This window comes from Biomphalaria glabrata, chromosome 7 (genome assembly GCF_947242115.1).
Source record: "Biomphalaria glabrata chromosome 7, xgBioGlab47.1, whole genome shotgun sequence".
NCBI classification, from domain to species: domain Eukaryota; kingdom Metazoa; phylum Mollusca; class Gastropoda; family Planorbidae; genus Biomphalaria; species Biomphalaria glabrata.
Window position 1 is genome coordinate 10,880,073 of NC_074717.1, and position 19,441 is coordinate 10,899,513.

Below are 19,441 nucleotides of genomic sequence, written 5' to 3' on the forward strand. Positions count from 1 at the left end.
ATTTCCTTACGGATAATAAAGATTATTATTATTATTATTATTATCATTATTAATTTAATAATATCAGCATTTTATTTTTTTTATATACTCTAGACTAAATCTAGAACTAAAAGTAGAACAAGTAATTATTAGATCTAGTAATGAAGCATAATCATAAATACATCTTTAAGTTTTAACTAACTACAAAAACTAAATCTATACTATAGCCATAGGCCATAGCCTATTATCTAACAGTAGTAGATATACACTTCACTACAGATAAAATAGATCTCTATTCTATATATTCTAGTTTCTAGATTTAAAAGTAAATTTCTTTACTCTTTACCTGGCCAGTTATTCCTGTGATAAGTGCTACTTTACGAGACAAGGCTGTGCCATTCATTATGAATGATTATGAAAGAGTTAGAGTTAGCTCTAGAATATTATTATAAATCTATATAAAATAGCCGGCTTCTGAAATAGCTTATCTCTTCTTACACACGTAGACAAACTATTTTCTTCTAGATCTAGATTCTCTATATAGATCTGTATAACAAGCTCTAGACAGATCTTTAGTTTAGTCTTTAGAATGGTTCGACTAGATCTAAATATTAAATTGATATAGATCTATATAGGTATTGATAGAAAGTAGATAAGAAAATAAAAGATAATTATTTTTCATTGGATGATTATTAACTAATAAAATGGAAAAGTATAAAAATAGTAAAGAGGTCACCAAGAAAACTCCTTACTAAATCTACCTTCTTGATTAAAGATAGATCTAGTGACGTATAAATATGGCGGCTTTCAATAGAAATTGTTGAGACTGTAATCAGTAGACCATACACTACTACAGGAGTCTAGATTCTACTAGTAGATATAATTTTCTAGATCTATTGCAAAGTTGTTAAACTTATTTCAATCTGTTGGTATTGGTACTGTAGGATTTTTTTTTAATATAGAGGTCTAATAATAAATCTTAAAACTTTAAAAAAAATAAAAGCAAGGGAAACTCCCTAAGGCCTAACTGCCCTAACTTATTACTAACTAGCCTAACTAACTTATAACTAGGGCAGTAGGGCCGGCTAGGGCTTAGTTTTAGATTTAGAGTTTAAGGCTAGACTAGAGCCTAGCTCTCAGTAGCAGGCCTAGCTAGACTAGAGTCCTAGATCTATATGAATATGTTAGTATAAGTATAATCTAGTCTCAATCTAGCCAGGGTCCTATGGTAACTATTAACTATAGTGTCTATAGTTAACTATATTTTACTATTACTATATAGTAATTTTCATCTTCATCTTGCAACACGTTTGTTAAGCTCTGCCACCGCAATTTTTAAATTTTTACGTTTCAATGTTTATTACAGTTTATAGCTCTATATTGGTTAGTCCTAGGAAAAACTGGAAACATTTTTAAACTTGTCATCCATTTGTAAATAAAAATAGATATTTATAAATTAGATCTATTCTAGATATGTTGTTTTGTTACGCTACGCATAGTCTGCATAGCTACAATAAAATATGATGTTGAAGAGGGTCAAATAAAGGAGATCCAGTGCTAATATTAACAAACACCATTCCCCACTTTGTAACTTAGCGAACACTTCATGTTATTGCATTTAAAAATAATATTATCTTCAATTTTTTTTTATTTTTTTTTGAATATAATATCAATTTCTTTTTACACCAACTCAAGACCGACAGATTAGTTTTACTTTTCCCACTCTTAATTGCTTCCTTCTTTGCTAAACCCTCAACTTCACAAAGGGCTATATTGTGACCTAGTGATCCATCAAAAAAAAATTAAAATTTAAAATTTAAAGCCCATTCACTCCACTCAGTGATTGTGACCTAATTTGGTACCTGATTGATCAATAATTGTCCCTCCCGCTACTTTTTTTTCTGGCACTGAGTTGATGTTGCCATGCTTGGTACCTACCTAGGCTGGTCGATGAATAATTAGGGCACCAAGGAGAGACAGAATAAAAGAGAAGGAGAGCAGGATTGTGCTACTCATAATTTTAAAACATTTTTTTTTTCATACATGTTATGCCAAAATTCATTCCTCATTAGTACTATGTTTAGCCATATTCCCTTTCTTTTTACCCATTCACATAATGCTTGGTTTAATATGTACGACAAAAACAAAATTAAGAAAATGTTATACAAAATAAATCATAGAAATGTTCATTTCTCAGCCTTGAGTTACATCCCTTTGATATACATTTTCAACATTAAAATAACCTTCGTTAAAGTCACTGATAGTGATAAAGAATATTATGGAACACCCCCATATTTACACAAAAGTTATGATATGTAAGTGTTTTTAGGCCTATTTAGAAGCATTTTAGATAGATCATGTTTAGCTGATACTTAAATTTTCTAAAAAAAAATCTCCTTAAACCCGGTTGTACTCTCCTTCTGTTTTAGAAGAAAAAAAAAATGGCATTGTTTTTCTAGTGCTCTTTGAACCCATGTAAAACCCTAAATTCCTCAGAGTAAATGAAACCAAATGTGTCTGTTAAATTATAAGCAATTAAAACATTTTGGGAAGAAAGAAAACAAAAGAACTTTCAGCTGAAAGAATGGGCTCAAATCAAGGGTGGTATCATCATTTAGGATATCTTAATCTAGCCATGGATAATAGAGGGCTCAGTAGGATGAGAGGAAGATGGGTTTCGTTTTGATTTATAGTATACATTTTGGGTGTTCCATCAGAAACAAAGATATTTACATTCTTATTTTAACTTTCTGCAGGACAGCAGCAGCCAGGGTTCAACATACTGAGGACAGCCTGAAGCACATACCACTTAACTAGGCTGCCCTTTATCGGGGTTATTGTCATCCTGTAACTATTCAAGCTTGCTTAACCACATATAAAGGTCCATGTTTTAACAGATGCACCAATCCAAGTAGTTGTCTCAGTAATGTCGAAAGGCTAAAAGCTTTTTTCCGGATAATTTTTTTACCACCCTCATCATTATAATATCCGCCTTTTTTAATCTGTCTCTCCTGTTTCTCAGCTGTTTTATTTTTGCTTAAGTTAATTACTTTCCCACCTTAATTAATTCAAAACAATTAAACAAATCTTAGCACATATAACATAGGCAAACTAATTGGCCAGGTGATTTTACAAATAATTTTTGCACCATGAGACACCAAAACACAAATGTACTTCTTTGTTAAATATGGAGTAGCACCATAAATCAAATTATTAATACGGAAATAAAAAAAACAACTAATTATTAGTTGTAATTAATTTAGATATATATTATACTTTGTACAGAAGAATGCTTTAAAAATAATTATAACTTTGCCACACTTTGTAAACTTCTCTACTACATCAGATCTATCTGCATCGCAACTCTTATATATATATTAATATATACATAACATTTTATATGGAAATTTGATTAGATGTGCTGGCACTAGAGGATCACATTACTATTAAAGCACATTACTTTCTCCTTAAAAACTAATACTTTAGTTATATTATAACAAAGCAATATTTTAAAATTATTTATTTCTATGATACTCCTAATTTATTACCATAATTTGAGAGCTTTTTCTTTTATTAGGTCACCCTGACACAGATGTCATTATGGCATTTGAATTTCACAGTATAAGTGTTACATGTCCTTCCCTGACATTAGTGACACTGCAGTTATTGTTAGCAGATTTCAGTTCTCAACTTTGACAAGATATGGTTTAAAAGTCTTCAAGTGTTCTGAGATGATATACAGATAACAGTTTTCATTATATGACATTGTCTAAAAATTTAAAGAATATTTCTTTTAAAAATGACTGAGGAAAGCGAAGGCATTACTCAATTCCTTAGTCATATTGGAATGTCAAAATACAAAGATATATTTATAGCTAAAGGTTTTGATTTAATTTTTGACATTCCATATCTTACTTCACATGACTTAGAAAAGGAACTTATGATCACATCAGCACAGGACAAATTGTTGATCTTAAGATGTGGTAAGACATACACAAAATAGAAAGTTTTTATATCTCTATTTTATATAGACTTGTTTAACGGTATACATTTTTTTATACCTTGTTTTAATTTATACTTTCTTTCTCAATACAAACTAATTTATATTTTTATTTTTAAGTACACTTTCATATTGCTTATTATAATTATCATTTAATTAAATTCTATATTTCTCCTCTATTTTGTTTTATAGCCACTCAGTATAGACAAAGACCTGAGCAAGCAGTTTATGACTGGCTGCGAAGCAATTATTTGGAACGCTACCATATAGATTTTCAACGTAGTGAACTCACAAATCTTAAAAAGATAGCTAGCCTCTCTCTACCTGATGAAAATCTCTATGATGAACTTGAAATAGTTCTACCTGGACACAGGAGACGGCTTGAGAGGGCAGGTACAAAATAGATTAAGTTTTCTACTTCTTTTCTTTCTTTTTAATGCTGATAATGAAAGTTAGTAGACTTAGTTTGTCAATCAGTGAGTTTCAATTGAACAGTTCATTCTGAATCACTTTCCACTTACTACAGTGAAAAAATTTACTGCCTTTTACCCTGAGATTTTCAGCACTCACACTTTAGCTAAATTTGATTTGTATATTCATCTTTTTTTTTTCTACTTCGTTTTACTGTTTACCTCTTTTGACTATATGTGTACCTCTTTTGACTATATGTGCACTATTGATATCGATAACATTCTCACTAAAAATAAAGCCTAACTTACAATCGCACATTGACTTGCCATCTTTTTGAAAAATAGATAGTTATATTTAAAATAGAAAATTGTATTTATGATTTAAAAAGTAATTTTTTTAAAGAAAACAATTTTTGAAGCTATGATTTTTAAGATTTTGATATACAAGTATTTTGTTTTAGTAAAATATTATCCTATTTTCAGTTCAAAAACTGAAACTTGACCAGAAGAAACCCTTGACTCCTGAAGTCCCTGTTGTTATTGGAAGATGGTCGAAACCGGCTTGCCTTCTGGAAGCTAAATTTGATTTCTTGTGTGTTAAAGCTTTTATTTCTTCACATAGTCAGCCAGACAAAAAAGTTTCCATAGGTTAGTTTGTTGCTTGGTCATTTTCATATCATAATAATTTACACTGCTTGAAATGAATACAAAAGTTTTGTGTCTTTTTTTTTCCCTCTGCTATGCAGACTTCATGGTAGACTCTGGTAGTGATGTGTCAACTATACAGGAAGACTACATGGCCAATTTAAACCTTCAACTCTTGGGTCCTATATACAGCTGCGGTATTCATGGTGGTAATCACACTAATCTTTATAAGGCACGATTGAAGCTGGGAGACCAGGAGCTGGACATAGAGGTTAGAGATGGCTTGTTCTAGGGTAAACATACACTGCAAACAAATTATTTAGTAAAGTGGTTTTCTAGTGTTAATAAACCCTGATTATTATTTAGTTAGGCTTGGTAAAGTGGTTTTCTGGAACCAACACCTTGATAATTTACAAGCTTAAACATTTAACAAACTGTGAGGCTGCAAAGAAATGTTCAAATGAGTGAACTAATTGACCCCTTTTTTTTTTATTTCATTTTTTTTTAGTTTATATATATACTTGTAGTAATGCTACCTCCTTCTCAGTTGAGATGCCTATCATCTTACAGTAAACTATTACAAAACACAGTAAATTCATTTTTCCATAGTTAGCATCTAATTTTCTCTTTTTAACCTTATACCATTCATGTATGTTTTGACTTGCTGCAAGCTGACAATTATAATGACTGTCAAATTAATTTTCTTGAAAACATTACAAGTAACATTAATGATTACAGTGCCTCTGGTATTATTTTTCAATATTTTCATTTCTTACACATTGTAAATCTAAAGTGAAATTGGAAGAAGGAGAGCTTATGCATAGTGATGAGTTTTATAATTGTTTTGTAACCCAATACTTTTGTTTCTTATTCTCTAGGTAATGGCCAGTAATTACAATTCATTGGGCAGCAGAGTTGTTAGACATTTTCGGCACGTTATAGATGGAAATCATCATGTTTGGCTAAAAGGAAATTACAGAGAACCACTTCCCATTATAGGAGCTCAAAGCAGCAGTATACCATTTTCATTACCAGGGCCAAGCATGTCTAAGGCACCTGAGCCTGAGCTTTCCAATCTGTCTTTGACTAAAAGAAAGCGGCAAGACTCAGGTGAAGACAGTGATTCTGAATCTCATAAAGTCAAGAAACCCAGCCAGATTGATATTGATACATCAGAACCATCAAAACATTTGAATGCGATGAAGACACTGATAAATTCAAGTGCTAATCACTTAAATCCAGAAAGGAATGAGCCTGTCATTTCTGTGGAGCTAAGAACAGGTCACTTTGACTCATCTGCTCCAAGTTTGAAAAGTGATTTATTTCAAGAGCCCATTGAAATACAGTCATCGTCATCTGCTCAACAGGTAGTACTTCAGGATATCGGTACTGATAAGTCTATGCTGTCTAGAAATGTTAATACTAATTCATATAAAGATACAGATGATGATATAGATCACATGGATGTACCAACAGCAAATAGCTTTCTTCCTCCCCTAACTGAGTTTAGCAACATTGAGACCCCAATGTTGATCTGGGAAGAAAGATGGCCTCGGAATTCCCTTTTAGGACAAGAGTCTAAACTTGCTCAGTTAAACAACTCTGAGGAAGTTGTTCATGTGCATCAAGGAAAGTCCTGGTTAGTGGAAGGGGAGGAGAGCATAAACAATTTTGCTGAGGAAGCTTCTATAGACATTGATGTTGATAGCCATGTAACCAGAGATGTGGTGCTGCAGAATAATTTTTTCCAAGCCCAAGACAGCATAACCTTCATCTCCCTTACAGAGCTAAACATGTATGATCACGATGAACTAAACTTTCCTCAAGAGCCAAGCTAGTATTTTTCAAATTGCTATAATAATTGAATAATTGAAATACTTAGCAAATTATCCTTGCTAACTAGATCCTTTATATTTTTATACATTAAGTCATGAAAATGTGTTTTTTATACAATTTTCATACATGTTTATTTTAAAGTTGACTTTCTACCTAGTGGTGTCTGCTGACCATGTTTTAAATGCATTATTGTGGCCACTAGATGGACATATTTTGCTATTGTTTTTTAAAATAGTTATCATATAGATATATATTTTATTAATAAACATTTTATAACATAAGAGACCAGATGTGATAGTTCACAGATACAATGAGTTTTATTTTTATAAGGAGCTTAGTATTCAAACTTCTACTTAAACCAGCAATACATACATTTATTTTTTGTTGAGTCCATGTTGTTTGTTATTCTGCTGAACCATTTACCTACTGCATTTCCAATAATGGCTTATTTCTTAATTTATTAATGTTCTCTAATATGAATGAAGGAACCAATAGATATTTGATTTGTCAACTTTGTTAAAATAAAGTATAGAGTATAATACATACATTATCATTTAAATGTATGTATATCTTTCCTCTTAAAAAAAAAAAACTTAAATGAAATATTATTAGCCTAATATTTGACAAATTTTATTGCCATTGTTGACACGTGTTGTTCAAGCTATTGTTTTCAATAAAACTGATTTATTAAAGATCTACTAAAAACTTAATTTTATTAGAATGATTTACAAAATGTAGGTTTATGATATTTTTGTGTAATAAATGATTATTTTCAGTTGCATCTTTATCATTTATTATTTGCTAGGAATAGGTAGGCATATATCAGTTGAACTGTTTTGTTTCTGTATGTTATACATTTAGGTGACAAAACTATCTTTTGTTGTTTCTTATTACAGTCAAAATTAGTCAAGATAAAGTTAACTTCACACTGTATCAGTGAAGTATCATACATTTTTATCAATTGTTTATAACAAAATGAAATACCTGAACATTATTTAGTCATCCTTTGACTGCTCCATCTATTACATTAATGACCCACTATTATAACTGAAATCATAGTATTCATCTGAAAAAAATGTCCATACTTTCAAGACACAAATTTCATAGCAATTGTCTGCCAGGTGGTCTACTTATGTTCTCTTCAAGGTCTTCCCTTTGACTTGGTATGAGTCGTAAATGTTTATCCCACAACCTTAATGAGAGCTCTCCAGCTGTCTCTTTCAGAGGTCATCCACTGCCATACTCAAAATTTATGGGCCAGTCTAATTTAATATATTAAGATACTAGAAATCACTGGCCAAAGGAATGTATGGTGGACGATTACTTGTGGGTCTTGATATTATTAAGAAAAAAAAAGAGGGGTCCTTGGGAAAATAAACAACATATAGCCTGGGAACAAATCAATGGGCGTAGTCAGGGGGTAATCCTAGTTTATAATAATAAGGCTAGTCTTCGAGTCCAAAGATTAGTGAGGAATGCAGTATTTCCTGTGGCTGTGCAGTCCCAGCTGTGACCTACATAATTTGCCACATCCATGGCAAGCATAACCATTGTCCGCAGGCGGTCGATTAAGATTTTATTTTCGCCGTCTGTGTTTGTCCTCGGCAGCAGATTTTCTTTTGGTCTCAAATGTGTATCCCGGGGCCTTCGTGAGTGACCTCCAGCTGTCTCGTTCTGATATTCATTAGCTAAATAACTATCAGATGCTAAAAAAAAAATTTTTAAAGCAGGACACACTCATCTATATCATTGAAGTAATTTATTAGTATAATAAGAGTTTGACATTGGCATTAACAATTGACTGATGATATTTTTGTCATTCAAGATGGTGAGCATAATGAAGATGAAATGGAATTTTAGGAGACATTTCTTAAATCAGTAAGATTGCAGAAGAAAAACAAAGTCATAGTTTAGAAATTATTATTATGATTTCGATGAATAATTTATACTGCATGTTTCTTGCAATCATAACCTCATTAAACAGCAAAAGAAAAATATATATAAAATCCAATATTGTATGATTGGAAAACAAGTGTGTCAACTTTCTTAGCAATATAAACACATGCAAACACAATAGATCAAAGCAGTATAATGGAATTCTTAAACACAAATAAACCTAAGTTTTTTTTTCTAGAGATAATATTGAACACCAAACTTTTACAAGCAAATCAAAATGAAGCACTCCAATGAAAAAAGCAAAACAAAAAAAAAAAACATTGCTAAATGAAGTCCCCGGAATGCTAACAGACAATCCCATTTTGTTATTACTCATCATGGTTGATCTTATGGCTGCCCTTGATGGTCTTTTTACTTATTAAAACAAATTAAAAATCAAGATGAATGACTCATTGTCAGGTTAATTATCTTCATATGAAAATTATAAATATTTTCACAAACACAAAACCATTCAAAACAAAAAAATTAAAGCTCCAAAAGAAATCAGGTGAAACTGAATTTTTTTGTGTACAAATGTGTTAATAAAAAAATAGTTACAAGTTGTACATTAAAAATTGTAAATGTCTAATATTGAAAGATAAATTATTTGGAGGTACAAATATAGAACATCTTTTCTTCCTCTTCACAACACTTATATGAATCAAACTGTACAGTAGACACCAACTAAAGTTCAATTTTTTTTTTAATAATCAGTGGACTATGGTCATTGATATGTATGACTTCATTATTTTGATTAAGTCAATATTATCTTTTATAAAGTATTAAGTTAAAGCTGGAATATATATAAAAATATATACCAGAAAACAGGTTGGTAGCTTGTGCAACCATGACTTTTTGAGGAGAAAGTGTAACTTAAACTAATTACTCAAAGAACACTTATTCAAACCCAAATGGTAATGTATCCTGATTAATAATAAAGATCAATAGAACATCATGAATAAAAAGAACTTTTAAACTTTGGTATTTATGTAACTCTGGTCACACAATGAACTCAAGACAGCTGAAATTTAATGCATATTTATCTCCTTCAGATAAGATTTATAATGCACTATTTACCTAAAAATGTTCTTGTCTTACACCAAAGTCACTGGTTTCATGTTTGTGCAACAAAAGTATACAGGTTGATTTAATGTCTAGCATCAATAGTAATGAGGGCGGCGGTAGGAGTCAAGCTGTCAGTCAAGTCAATTTGTAACTGAATCCAACAAAGACAACTTTCAATCAAGTCCTTTTGTAACAGTCCAAGAAAACATCTTTCAAACAAAACACACTGCCATTAACAAGTTTAATGTATAGATCAGAGATAAATAGTTCAATAAATAGATACACTTAGATAGTCACAGCTGTGAACATTTCGATTCAATTTTAGATCAACAAAATTAATGTGGACACAATGATTCCAGCTTTGCCTGGTACACAGCCACTTGAGAGTGTTGAAATAATAAATATTTATCCAATTTCTCAGGGGAATTGTTTCAATTTAGCTTACTGACAGAATTAATCGCATAATTATATATAATTATATAAGAAAACTACAAACACATCTAACACAGGAGAAAAACTCACTGCCAACTTCTCCAGCCTAAATGTGCTGTTTGTTTTACCATTGAATAAGAGTACATGAACTGTTTACAAAAAGAAAAGTTGTGTTTAAGTAAAGTGATATCAAAACACAACTATTGTATAGTAATAGAAATACTTGAAAAAAAAAAAAAGAACCAAAGACTGGATATACAAGAATGCATTTTTTAACAAGAAACCCTATGAACAAAGCTACACACTTTTACACATAAAGTATGTAGTTGTAGATAACCAAACGCCAATCTTCATGTGAGTAATAGGAGACCAGAAACAGATATGATTGGTAAGAACATATGGAAGCGTTAATACCAAATTTCTAAAGGTTAATCATAGACCCTGAAGGAAGTGAAACCAATAAATTATCTTTTTGAATCAATGACCATGAAAATGCTATCACAACATTTTACATACATACAACAGAAATAAAAAGTTGTACAAAAATAACAATACCAAGAGGCTGAGACATATGAACCTGACATGCAATACACTAGATGTTACTTTACTATTTAAAAGAACTATACTTCCTCTACCATCTTGCAGTCTTCCCTTCTTTTCAAGATTCAATTTAGCAAGTATTTCAAAAATAAAGTACTTAATATACTAATACTCTCAGTATATAGATATCTTTACTACAAATGAGCAACATGTTATTTTTTAGACTCTCCTGATATGTTGATCAAAGTAAAAAAAAATGGTAACAATATCAGCATCTTTTTTGCAGTATAATATTTTCAAATGTTAACAGACCAATATATGTTAGTCAGCAACATAGACATTGACATAGCACAAAAGGTTTATACTGATCAATAATTTAGTCATATCTGAAAGAAAACATGCTGCACAGGACATGGTAAGTGAAATATGCAAGAACTGTGTATAAACTATAGACTGATGTGCTATTGGTGATACTTTGATAATTTTATAACGCTGCTCTCCATTAAAACAAACAATAACCAGATCTTGATGAAATGTGCTATGTACAGATGAAAAAATATTTATAAAACAAAAATTGCAAAGTTCAACATGTCTTTTACACAGAGCAACTATCAAACAATGCAGAGATAAATATTGATGCACACCTTTTTGCAACAACCAAACATGAAAGTTTACATGAAGTAGTTGTAATTTGCTTATAACTTCACTTATACTGTTATATATTAATACCCTTTCACCCTATTAAATAATTGCATCACAATTGGATATAATACATAAAACATTACAAAGTACCTCCTCAGTAACAACAGAAGGATAAAATACTTCAGATTCATATCATATAAACATGCACACAACAAAAAATGACACAAGATCAACTAAATGTATTCTACTTAACAGAATAAATAGTGGATAGGTTGAAAATTAAGAAAAAAAAAAGTTTAAAAAAAAATAAGTTTAAGCTACATTGAACCAGTCACAGGTGAGTCTTTTTATTGCATTGTTTCCAAATCAGTAATGCACACAAAATCATGGCAAATTATTTTTAGGGAAAGAAAGGTGAGGGGGAGGGATGTAATATGTATAGAGCTACAGTATCCCTGCTAGTACAATAGAATAGACAGAACTATACCACTTTTAAGGAGATATGTCCACAGAGCTCTCAACATTTACCATTAACATCTAATGCTAGGGCAGCACTGACCTAATGGTGCAAGCCAAGATATAAATGTCACAACAAGTTTCAAAGCAACAAACTACAAATATCTATATAGGAAACAATACTTTGCTTCACTGAAAGCAGAGTTAAATCTATTCATGACAATTCTTATTTGCACACGTTTTCTGTTCTGTATTCATTTCAAATGATTCCAAATCCTACACACACAATCATTGCACACACCTATATATTTTGATTAATTCTGGAATCACAATAATTGCACATTAGAAGTATAGTGTCATTTATGTAAGTATCATATTTAGTAGGCACATTTTTTTTTAACAACTTGTTCTTTACATGCCAAAGTCATACACATTTTTGTTTTCAAAATGATTCTCACACCACATGCATAGCATCAATACAAACTGTGCATTCAAACACACATGCTCAACATTTTAGCCTCCCAACATGACCAATGAATCACACAGGATTTATTTACTTCCCATCTTATGAAATCATGCACAAGTGGAAAATGTATTGGCTAAAGGATTTTGCATCCACACACAATTTGTTAAGTAAAACATTTTCTCTTCTCAGCCAATAACATTTGACTTGTAATCCGAAAACATTTATTGATCCAATGAACACAAACACAAAAGAAAACTTTAAAAACACCATTATAAATATATATAACTATGTTTCACAGTTAGTCCCGACTAGAGCTATCTAATACTGTAGATACATTCAGTATTTTGTCCATGTTAGTTACTTGACATTCAAGCAATCAGAAAAATGAATCCTGTCGTAACACTACGCATTACAATTAACAAACATAATTCACAGAACTGCACAGTAAAATAATCACTTTTTACACAAACTGGTGGAGTCTTTAGTTTTTATATTAACGTCAAATATCCACCTTTGTTAGAAATATAAAACTCAGATGCAGGTAGGTTTCACGATCTACTACATTTATAATATCTTACAGAACACTTGTCAGGCATTTTGAATTGCTGGGCTGAACAAATTGAAGGAAAAAAAACTTGGATGAAAATAAATAAATGTCTTGAGTATTATTATACAACAGGCTAGTCTTGTTCTAGAACCTGGCCTGCTCCATACATGTCTGCTAATAGGGAAAACTTTGGACCCCAGTCATTTAAGTAATCATAGTCATGAGTTTGGTCACTGCTGCTAGTGGAGAGAGAGCTGAGACTGCCAGCATCGCTGCCTTCACCTTCAAAGCTGTATTCTCTGACAGCATCATGTGGAGGAGCCCCTTCATCATTGTTTGCATCCTTCATGCGGTCATCTATAAAGCTCCCAATATCTGCTTTGTCTCTTGGAGCATCTATAACAAAGTAAAAATTTAAAAAATTAGCATCAACCATGTATACAGAATAGTTTAAAGTAAATTAAAAAAAAACACAATTTCATCTCTAAAATGTATGTTGATCTTACTTAATGAGTGTTTGTATGTGTGGCTGAGTAGATAAACCACTTGGTTGCCTATCGAGGTGGCTCAAGTTAAAATCCTGACTTGAGCTGAATTGTTTTTGCTGAGCGCCAGTAGGCAGCTTAGAGAACCTTCTGCCAGAAAGCCCCCACAAAAGAGATTTAACCAAAACACACTAAGCATGCATAAATGTTGTCCTATACAATAGTAATTTTTAAAAGAAAAAAAAGGTGTCCAGTGTTCTCTGTAATTTAACCACTAAAGTGCATGCAATAAAACCACTATTTATACAGTTGTCTTAAATATTAGAATGTTTATAAAGCTTTTAGATTTGTATCCTATTTTTTTTTCTATTTAGTCTTCTGTTTCCTATTCTTCCTCAAACAACAACTGATTAGAGAAGTCATTTGATGCCTTAAAAAGTTATGACAGAACGATAGTGCGGGAGGGGTCTAGAACTGTATAAATCATTATAAGATTGCTTTTAAATAGAAACTGATTATATAAACAAAGAGCTGTACAAATAACATGTAAATCAAATAGAAATTTAAAAGACAAATAGTAACATTGTTATTAAAGTCACACAATTAATAGATTTTAGCATAAATATATTAAAATCAAATGACCTATAGGCTACTTACTTCCTTGTAGATAATTCCTACTCCTACTGACATCTAAGGCCTTCAATGGAGTTTCATATGTAGGCTTTTGAAGTCGAGATAAATCATAAGCATCCTGGTCCTCCTCTCCTGGTAATCAAAAGTTTTGTATTATTAAAAAAGACCATAAACAAAAAGTCTTAAATTCAAAATAGTGTAATGAATAAAAAAAAGATTTTTTAATTACATGCTTTTTTTAAGTTAAAAAAGCATCCATTAAAACCATAAAACTTAAAAATATTTTTCAGCAGACAGTGGAAGATGAACCAACCTGCTCCCTCCTCATCATAGTTCATGACATTTTCCCTGATATCATCGTCTGGATCCACCTCCAGGATGTACTTCTCTCCCTCATCATTATGTGGACAGAATTTGTACAACAGGAACACAGATAGGGCTAGCACTGTGGGAGAAACATGCTTGCTATTAATTAAAAAGTTAATGATTAAGAAGTTTTAATCACAAAATGTCCATGAATTCATGAGAAAGACGAACATATTTGTCATTGAGGCTTCCAAGGAATTTAATTATGTATTGCAAATCATGTTCATTCTTTAAACATTAAGTCAGGGTTGGCAGATATATTTTATAACATAGATAAATAATCCAAAATTTTAGAAATAATTGATATCTAATAACTTGTCATAATGCCTGTTAGCAACAAAAAAAGGGGAGGGGATATGGTGACACTATCTTCTTTTAGAAATTGTTAAATATAACTTTAAAAAGCATTTTACAGTAGCAGAAATATGTGAAAAATATAAACATTTAAAACTAATGTACTTACAAATTATGCCTTACAAATTATGTAATCTTTATGGATAATTTTTTAAATTTATAACAACTAAACTGATTATTAATTTAGTCTCTAACACAAACAATATAAAGGTAAGCCCTTACACAGCACTGCTATAAATGAGACCAATATGGCCACCAATGCACCATCACTCAGATCTCCACTTTTCACTCCTTCTGGACTTAGAGCATCACAAAGATCACCAGTCCATCCAGGTGGACACTGACATATGATCTCTGAACCATCCATGGCACAAGAAACATTGTTGAAACAAGGGTTGGGATGACAGCCTGAGACACACTTTTCACCAACAGGCCTGAAGCCTCCCACACAACTAAGGATCAAAATATATACAGCATGTATACAAGACTTTTCATGAACTTTATCTATATATATATAAAAGCTAATTCTGGTGGAAAAAAAACAACAATAATCTTGTGCAAGCTGATAGAAAAGAAACTTTAGATTAAGTAAATATTTTTAAATAGCAACAACACCCTGTGAAAACAATGGAGAGACAAGACTTCCTCATCAGATGACATAAAACATTTTGGCTTTTACACCTAGTCATTGGCCTAAGTATATACATAACAGACCCAAGATAAAACAAAATCTACCTGCACTCATAAGTCTCCCACAGAGGGATACATTCTCTGTTGGCCTCACAGATTCCAGGCAGACAGTCATGTCTCTCACAGTTTTCTTTAGTGGACTGGTTCTCCTCCACAATGGCCATAGCATCAGGATCAGACTGCTCAGTGTGTGTCATGGGGAAATAACCATTGTTCACCCTCACATCTTGGATGCATGCTGTGACCAAATACAAGGTGGACTTGTAATGCATAATCATTTTAACTACTTTAACTACAATATCATTTTTGCTTCACAAGAAACACAAGTTCAGCTCCAATCCCATGATTATTGTCAAGCTTTACAATTAGTTTGGGATGGCATTTAAAAATTAAGCAATTAAAAGCTAATCACCATTATTTCTAGAGCTGGTTAGTTTGATTTGGTAGAAGTAATACAAAAATACTATGAAATTAATAAAAGGTTTAATTTGCAAGTGAACAGAACAATAATTTTATAGTTAAGTAAAGTACTTTTAATTATCTTCACTACAAGCTGTATATTTTCTTCTTTTAGTCCACTTTCTTTTATTGGTGAGCTGTAGGTTACTAAAAAAAAATGATCCTAAGTATCAAGTAAATGTGAAGCTTAAGAAAACCAGTCATTTTGATGTAAGTATTTCGATGGCAGCATAAAAATAAAATTAGCAGGAAAATAAATAATTATGAACAATCAAGATGCATTATAACATTACAGTTTGCCTTGAAAAAAATTATCAGCTTTAATTTGCTCTCAAAAAATGACTACCAACACTGAGCAACTGGTTTTGTGAGGCCATTTCAGATTCTCTACTTACTATGGATGAGGTCATCAATCAAAACTGAGGAGAGACCAACACCCTGCTTGTATGCCCCAGAGTACACATGTCTGTCTAGCCGAAATACGTGGCGCTCCTTTTCACTGCCCACTGACTTCAGAGTGAAGTTGTAGTTCTTTCCCTCGCCCCCATCCAGCTTGAGGTGAAACTCTCTACCATGGCGCTCCATCCTCAGAACATGCCACTGGCCATTGTTGGCACGTGCGTGAGTGAGATCAAGGTGTTTGTCTCCATCACCCAAGTTGTAGGTTAAGCGGATCTTACCATCATTCAACTGGCAAGACAAAAAAACATTCTGACCATTAACATATATTAAGAGCAGTCATTTGAGTAACAAAAAGCTTTGTTATAAGTTTTTAATCCATGAAAGTTGTTTTTCATTTTTTTCCATTACTATAAATTATAAAATAATTAATGATAGAGTTAATTAGAATAAATTATTCTATTCCAAATGATAAAATAACACAACATATTAGATATTCTGGTATGATAGTTAAGATGCTATATGGTGACATAATACAACAAACACTTGGGTAATACAAGACACTGAGAGCAAAGACAAACAGACACAAACACTCTTTTGTTCCCCTGGTAATCAAATCATTAAATAGAAACAATCTGATATTAACTTTTCACATGTAAATTATGAGTGATTCTGGTGTGAATGTACATTTTGTTTTTTTTATAGTTATAATGTTTTGTTTGGTGTAAGGCACATATTGTAAGACAAATTTCCTTACGGACAATAACGCTTATTATTATTATGTTAGAAAAGAACGAGTATTCATTCTATGGCACTGCCAGGGTCGAGTTTCCTTAAAGGGAAACAACATTTATGTTTCCACCGAAGAATTTCCTGGTTATGTGGCAAGTCTGCAGCAGTACCGCCCTCTGACAGTCAATGAGAATGTTCCTAGGAATGCTAAGGGCCTTGAAGGTATCTGTGAGGTCAGTTGTTTTTATCGCCTCAGTTGATATAACAATGGGGTATATTGTTGTTTAAGATAACTTCCATAAACGCTAAATCTCCAAGCCTAGGTTGCCTTATTATTATTATATTCAAAGAAATATTTAAGTGTTGTTTTTTTAAACATACTATTTAAAAACTTCATATTTGTTTCTATCTTGTCCATAAAAATAATTAATCAAATGGTTCACTTGAAAATATCAAATTATCCAATAATTGCATGAGAAATTTCCTTAGTTATTAGATTGATTAAAATATCCATATTATCCAATAAAATATTGAATTCTTTGAAACAGATGTACATACCAGAAGTCTAATGTGTCGAGTGGACTCTGTTGAAGTGGAGTCAGTGAAGTCCATCAGGATTCCACTTGTCTGTCTTGTCCTGAACATTAGTTGAACATCCATGTCACGATTACTGGTCATCCGAGGGGAGTTAAAGAGTTTCTCTTTCATCTCCCAAAGGTAGTAACTGTTCTTGTCAAAGTCTCGGATGGTAGCAGCTAATTATGACAGATTAAAACCAAGTGTAAAATCAAATAAGCTTTAACTATTTGAAGATGAAATAAATAGTGGTTTGAAAACAATTCAACCATTGTAGTATGAAAACATTTACAAAACTGATGTTCACCTTTGTTGCAAGTTGACCCAAACCAGCCAGGACGACAGCGACACTCACGCTTTCCATCCAATGTTGCTTCACACACTCCATTGACACCACAAAATGGTTTGGGCAGATCATGAGCACACATGACATCTTCAGGAGGGCAGCCATTTTTACCAGAGTTCAGCCCAGGCATCTCTCTAAAATGCAGGTCATAAAGCTGGAGAACAAAAGAAATAGTATTAGAATAATTTTTTAAAAATTACATAAATGTTATCTAATCTCTTTATGTAACATGCTAAGAATTATTCCATAATGAACTACATCATAGAAAGATCTAATAAACAAAAAAATAGTTTTCCCTGTCTTTTTCTGTATGATCATTTTATTTATTTTAATAATTGATTTAAACTGTCATTTTAATTATTTTTTTTTTAAGCTGTTAATTTATTGTTGCAACTTTATTTTTTTATCAAAATGGAAGTAAGTACATTAAGATTAGACCAAAACATCTTAAAATTTAAAAATAAAATATCTAAAACCCACTTAAAATTTCTGCAACTACATTTAAAATATTTTATCAAATTGAGGGCAAGTCTTATTTCAAGTATTTTTATCAACTCATTCATAAATTTGGAAATAAATAAATAGAAGACTGAAAATCTAAAAGAAAAAAACATTTTGTTTAAAAAAAATATTTTATTAAAATTGGACTAAATTTTAACCTAATATTTCTAGAGACAGAGATAAGAGGGATTACATTTAAAGATCTTATTATTACCTTTTTATTATGAATCAAGTTTCTGATGCAACCTTTAAAACCCTTCAGGCTAGACCCATTCAGATGTTTTAGTTTGACAGAGGTGTGCAGGCCACCCACATGAAGATGGGTGTTGACATTTAAAAATATATTTTCCCCTGGTGTTTCACGGATCACCCTGCACACTTTATCACTCTCCACAAAGTTATTTTTCTCTATAGCTGCTAGACATCTATCCACAACAAGTTCAACATACTGCGAAGAATAGAAAATGCAAACATTGTTTAGTATATAGAAAAAATAAAAGTATATGGTTTAAGCGTATCCAACAATATTATCAAATGTCTAATGTTTTGAGGAGGTGAGGTGGCTGAGTGGTAAAAGTACTTGGCTTCTTAACCCAGACATCTCAAGCTCAAATCTCTGTGAAGACTGGGATTTAAAATTTCTGGATTTTTAAACAACCTGGCGCCCACCCAACTCTAGTTGAGGAATGTAATGGTGGTTGGTTGATGTCCTGGCCACATGACAGCCTTATCATTTGTCAGCCTTAGAAAAAGATGATGTTTACATCATCTGATCTATAGATTGCAAGGTCTAAAAAGGGTAATTTACTTAAAATGTGTTATGAATATTATATGCTGTATCGGTTGTCGTTCTTATGTTTACATGTGCTTGTAACTCTTCTGTAAGAATGTGTTCACAAAATGTTATGAGAATACACAACATACAACAATAATAGTAAACATGTCTA

At 31.8% G+C, this 19,441-nt stretch overlaps 3 protein-coding genes across 12 annotated transcripts in view; 1 reads left to right on the forward strand and 2 right to left on the reverse strand.

Moving 5' to 3' along the window:
- Nucleotides 1-600, reverse strand: part of LOC106056897 (GDP-mannose 4,6 dehydratase-like) — a 39,833-nt gene extending 39,233 nt beyond the window's left edge. For both annotated transcript variants that reach the window (XM_013213812.2, XM_013213811.2), the window contains exon 1: nucleotides 326-600. In XM_013213812.2, coding sequence (XP_013069266.2) covers nucleotides 326-382 — 57 coding nt within the window. In that variant the 5' untranslated portion in view covers nucleotides 383-600. The remainder of the gene's footprint in view (nucleotides 1-325) is intronic.
- Nucleotides 601-724: 124 nt separating this feature from the next.
- Nucleotides 725-7,370, forward strand: LOC106056898 (uncharacterized). 9 transcript variants are annotated; one of them, XM_056035465.1, is made up of 6 exons: nucleotides 725-852; nucleotides 3,557-3,962; nucleotides 4,172-4,372; nucleotides 4,873-5,037; nucleotides 5,136-5,305; nucleotides 5,913-7,370. In XM_056035465.1, exons 2-6 carry the CDS (start codon nucleotides 3,779-3,781, stop codon nucleotides 6,870-6,872), a joined length of 1,680 nt encoding a protein of 559 aa, XP_055891440.1. In that variant the 5' UTR covers nucleotides 725-852; nucleotides 3,557-3,778; the 3' UTR covers nucleotides 6,873-7,370. The 9 variants fall into 9 exon arrangements, with proteins under 9 accessions (XP_055891440.1, XP_055891447.1, XP_055891439.1 ...); XM_056035472.1 differs by having other exon boundaries at nucleotides 744-852; nucleotides 3,909-3,962; XM_056035464.1 differs by having other exon boundaries at nucleotides 747-914.
- Nucleotides 7,371-8,614: 1,244 nt separating this feature from the next.
- LOC106056888 (neural-cadherin-like) overlaps nucleotides 8,615-19,441 on the reverse strand; it is an 81,333-nt gene continuing 70,506 nt past the window's right edge. Inside the window, exons 38-46 of the mRNA XM_056035463.1 lie at nucleotides 18,709-18,942; nucleotides 17,955-18,147; nucleotides 17,630-17,826; nucleotides 16,336-16,630; nucleotides 15,527-15,719; nucleotides 15,014-15,243; nucleotides 14,385-14,516; nucleotides 14,096-14,203; nucleotides 8,615-13,349 (exon numbers count right to left, since the gene is read on the reverse strand). Coding sequence (XP_055891438.1) covers nucleotides 13,087-13,349; nucleotides 14,096-14,203; nucleotides 14,385-14,516; nucleotides 15,014-15,243; nucleotides 15,527-15,719; nucleotides 16,336-16,630; nucleotides 17,630-17,826; nucleotides 17,955-18,147; nucleotides 18,709-18,942 — 1,845 coding nt within the window. The 3' untranslated portion in view covers nucleotides 8,615-13,086. The remainder of the gene's footprint in view (nucleotides 13,350-14,095; nucleotides 14,204-14,384; nucleotides 14,517-15,013; nucleotides 15,244-15,526; nucleotides 15,720-16,335; nucleotides 16,631-17,629; nucleotides 17,827-17,954; nucleotides 18,148-18,708; nucleotides 18,943-19,441) is intronic.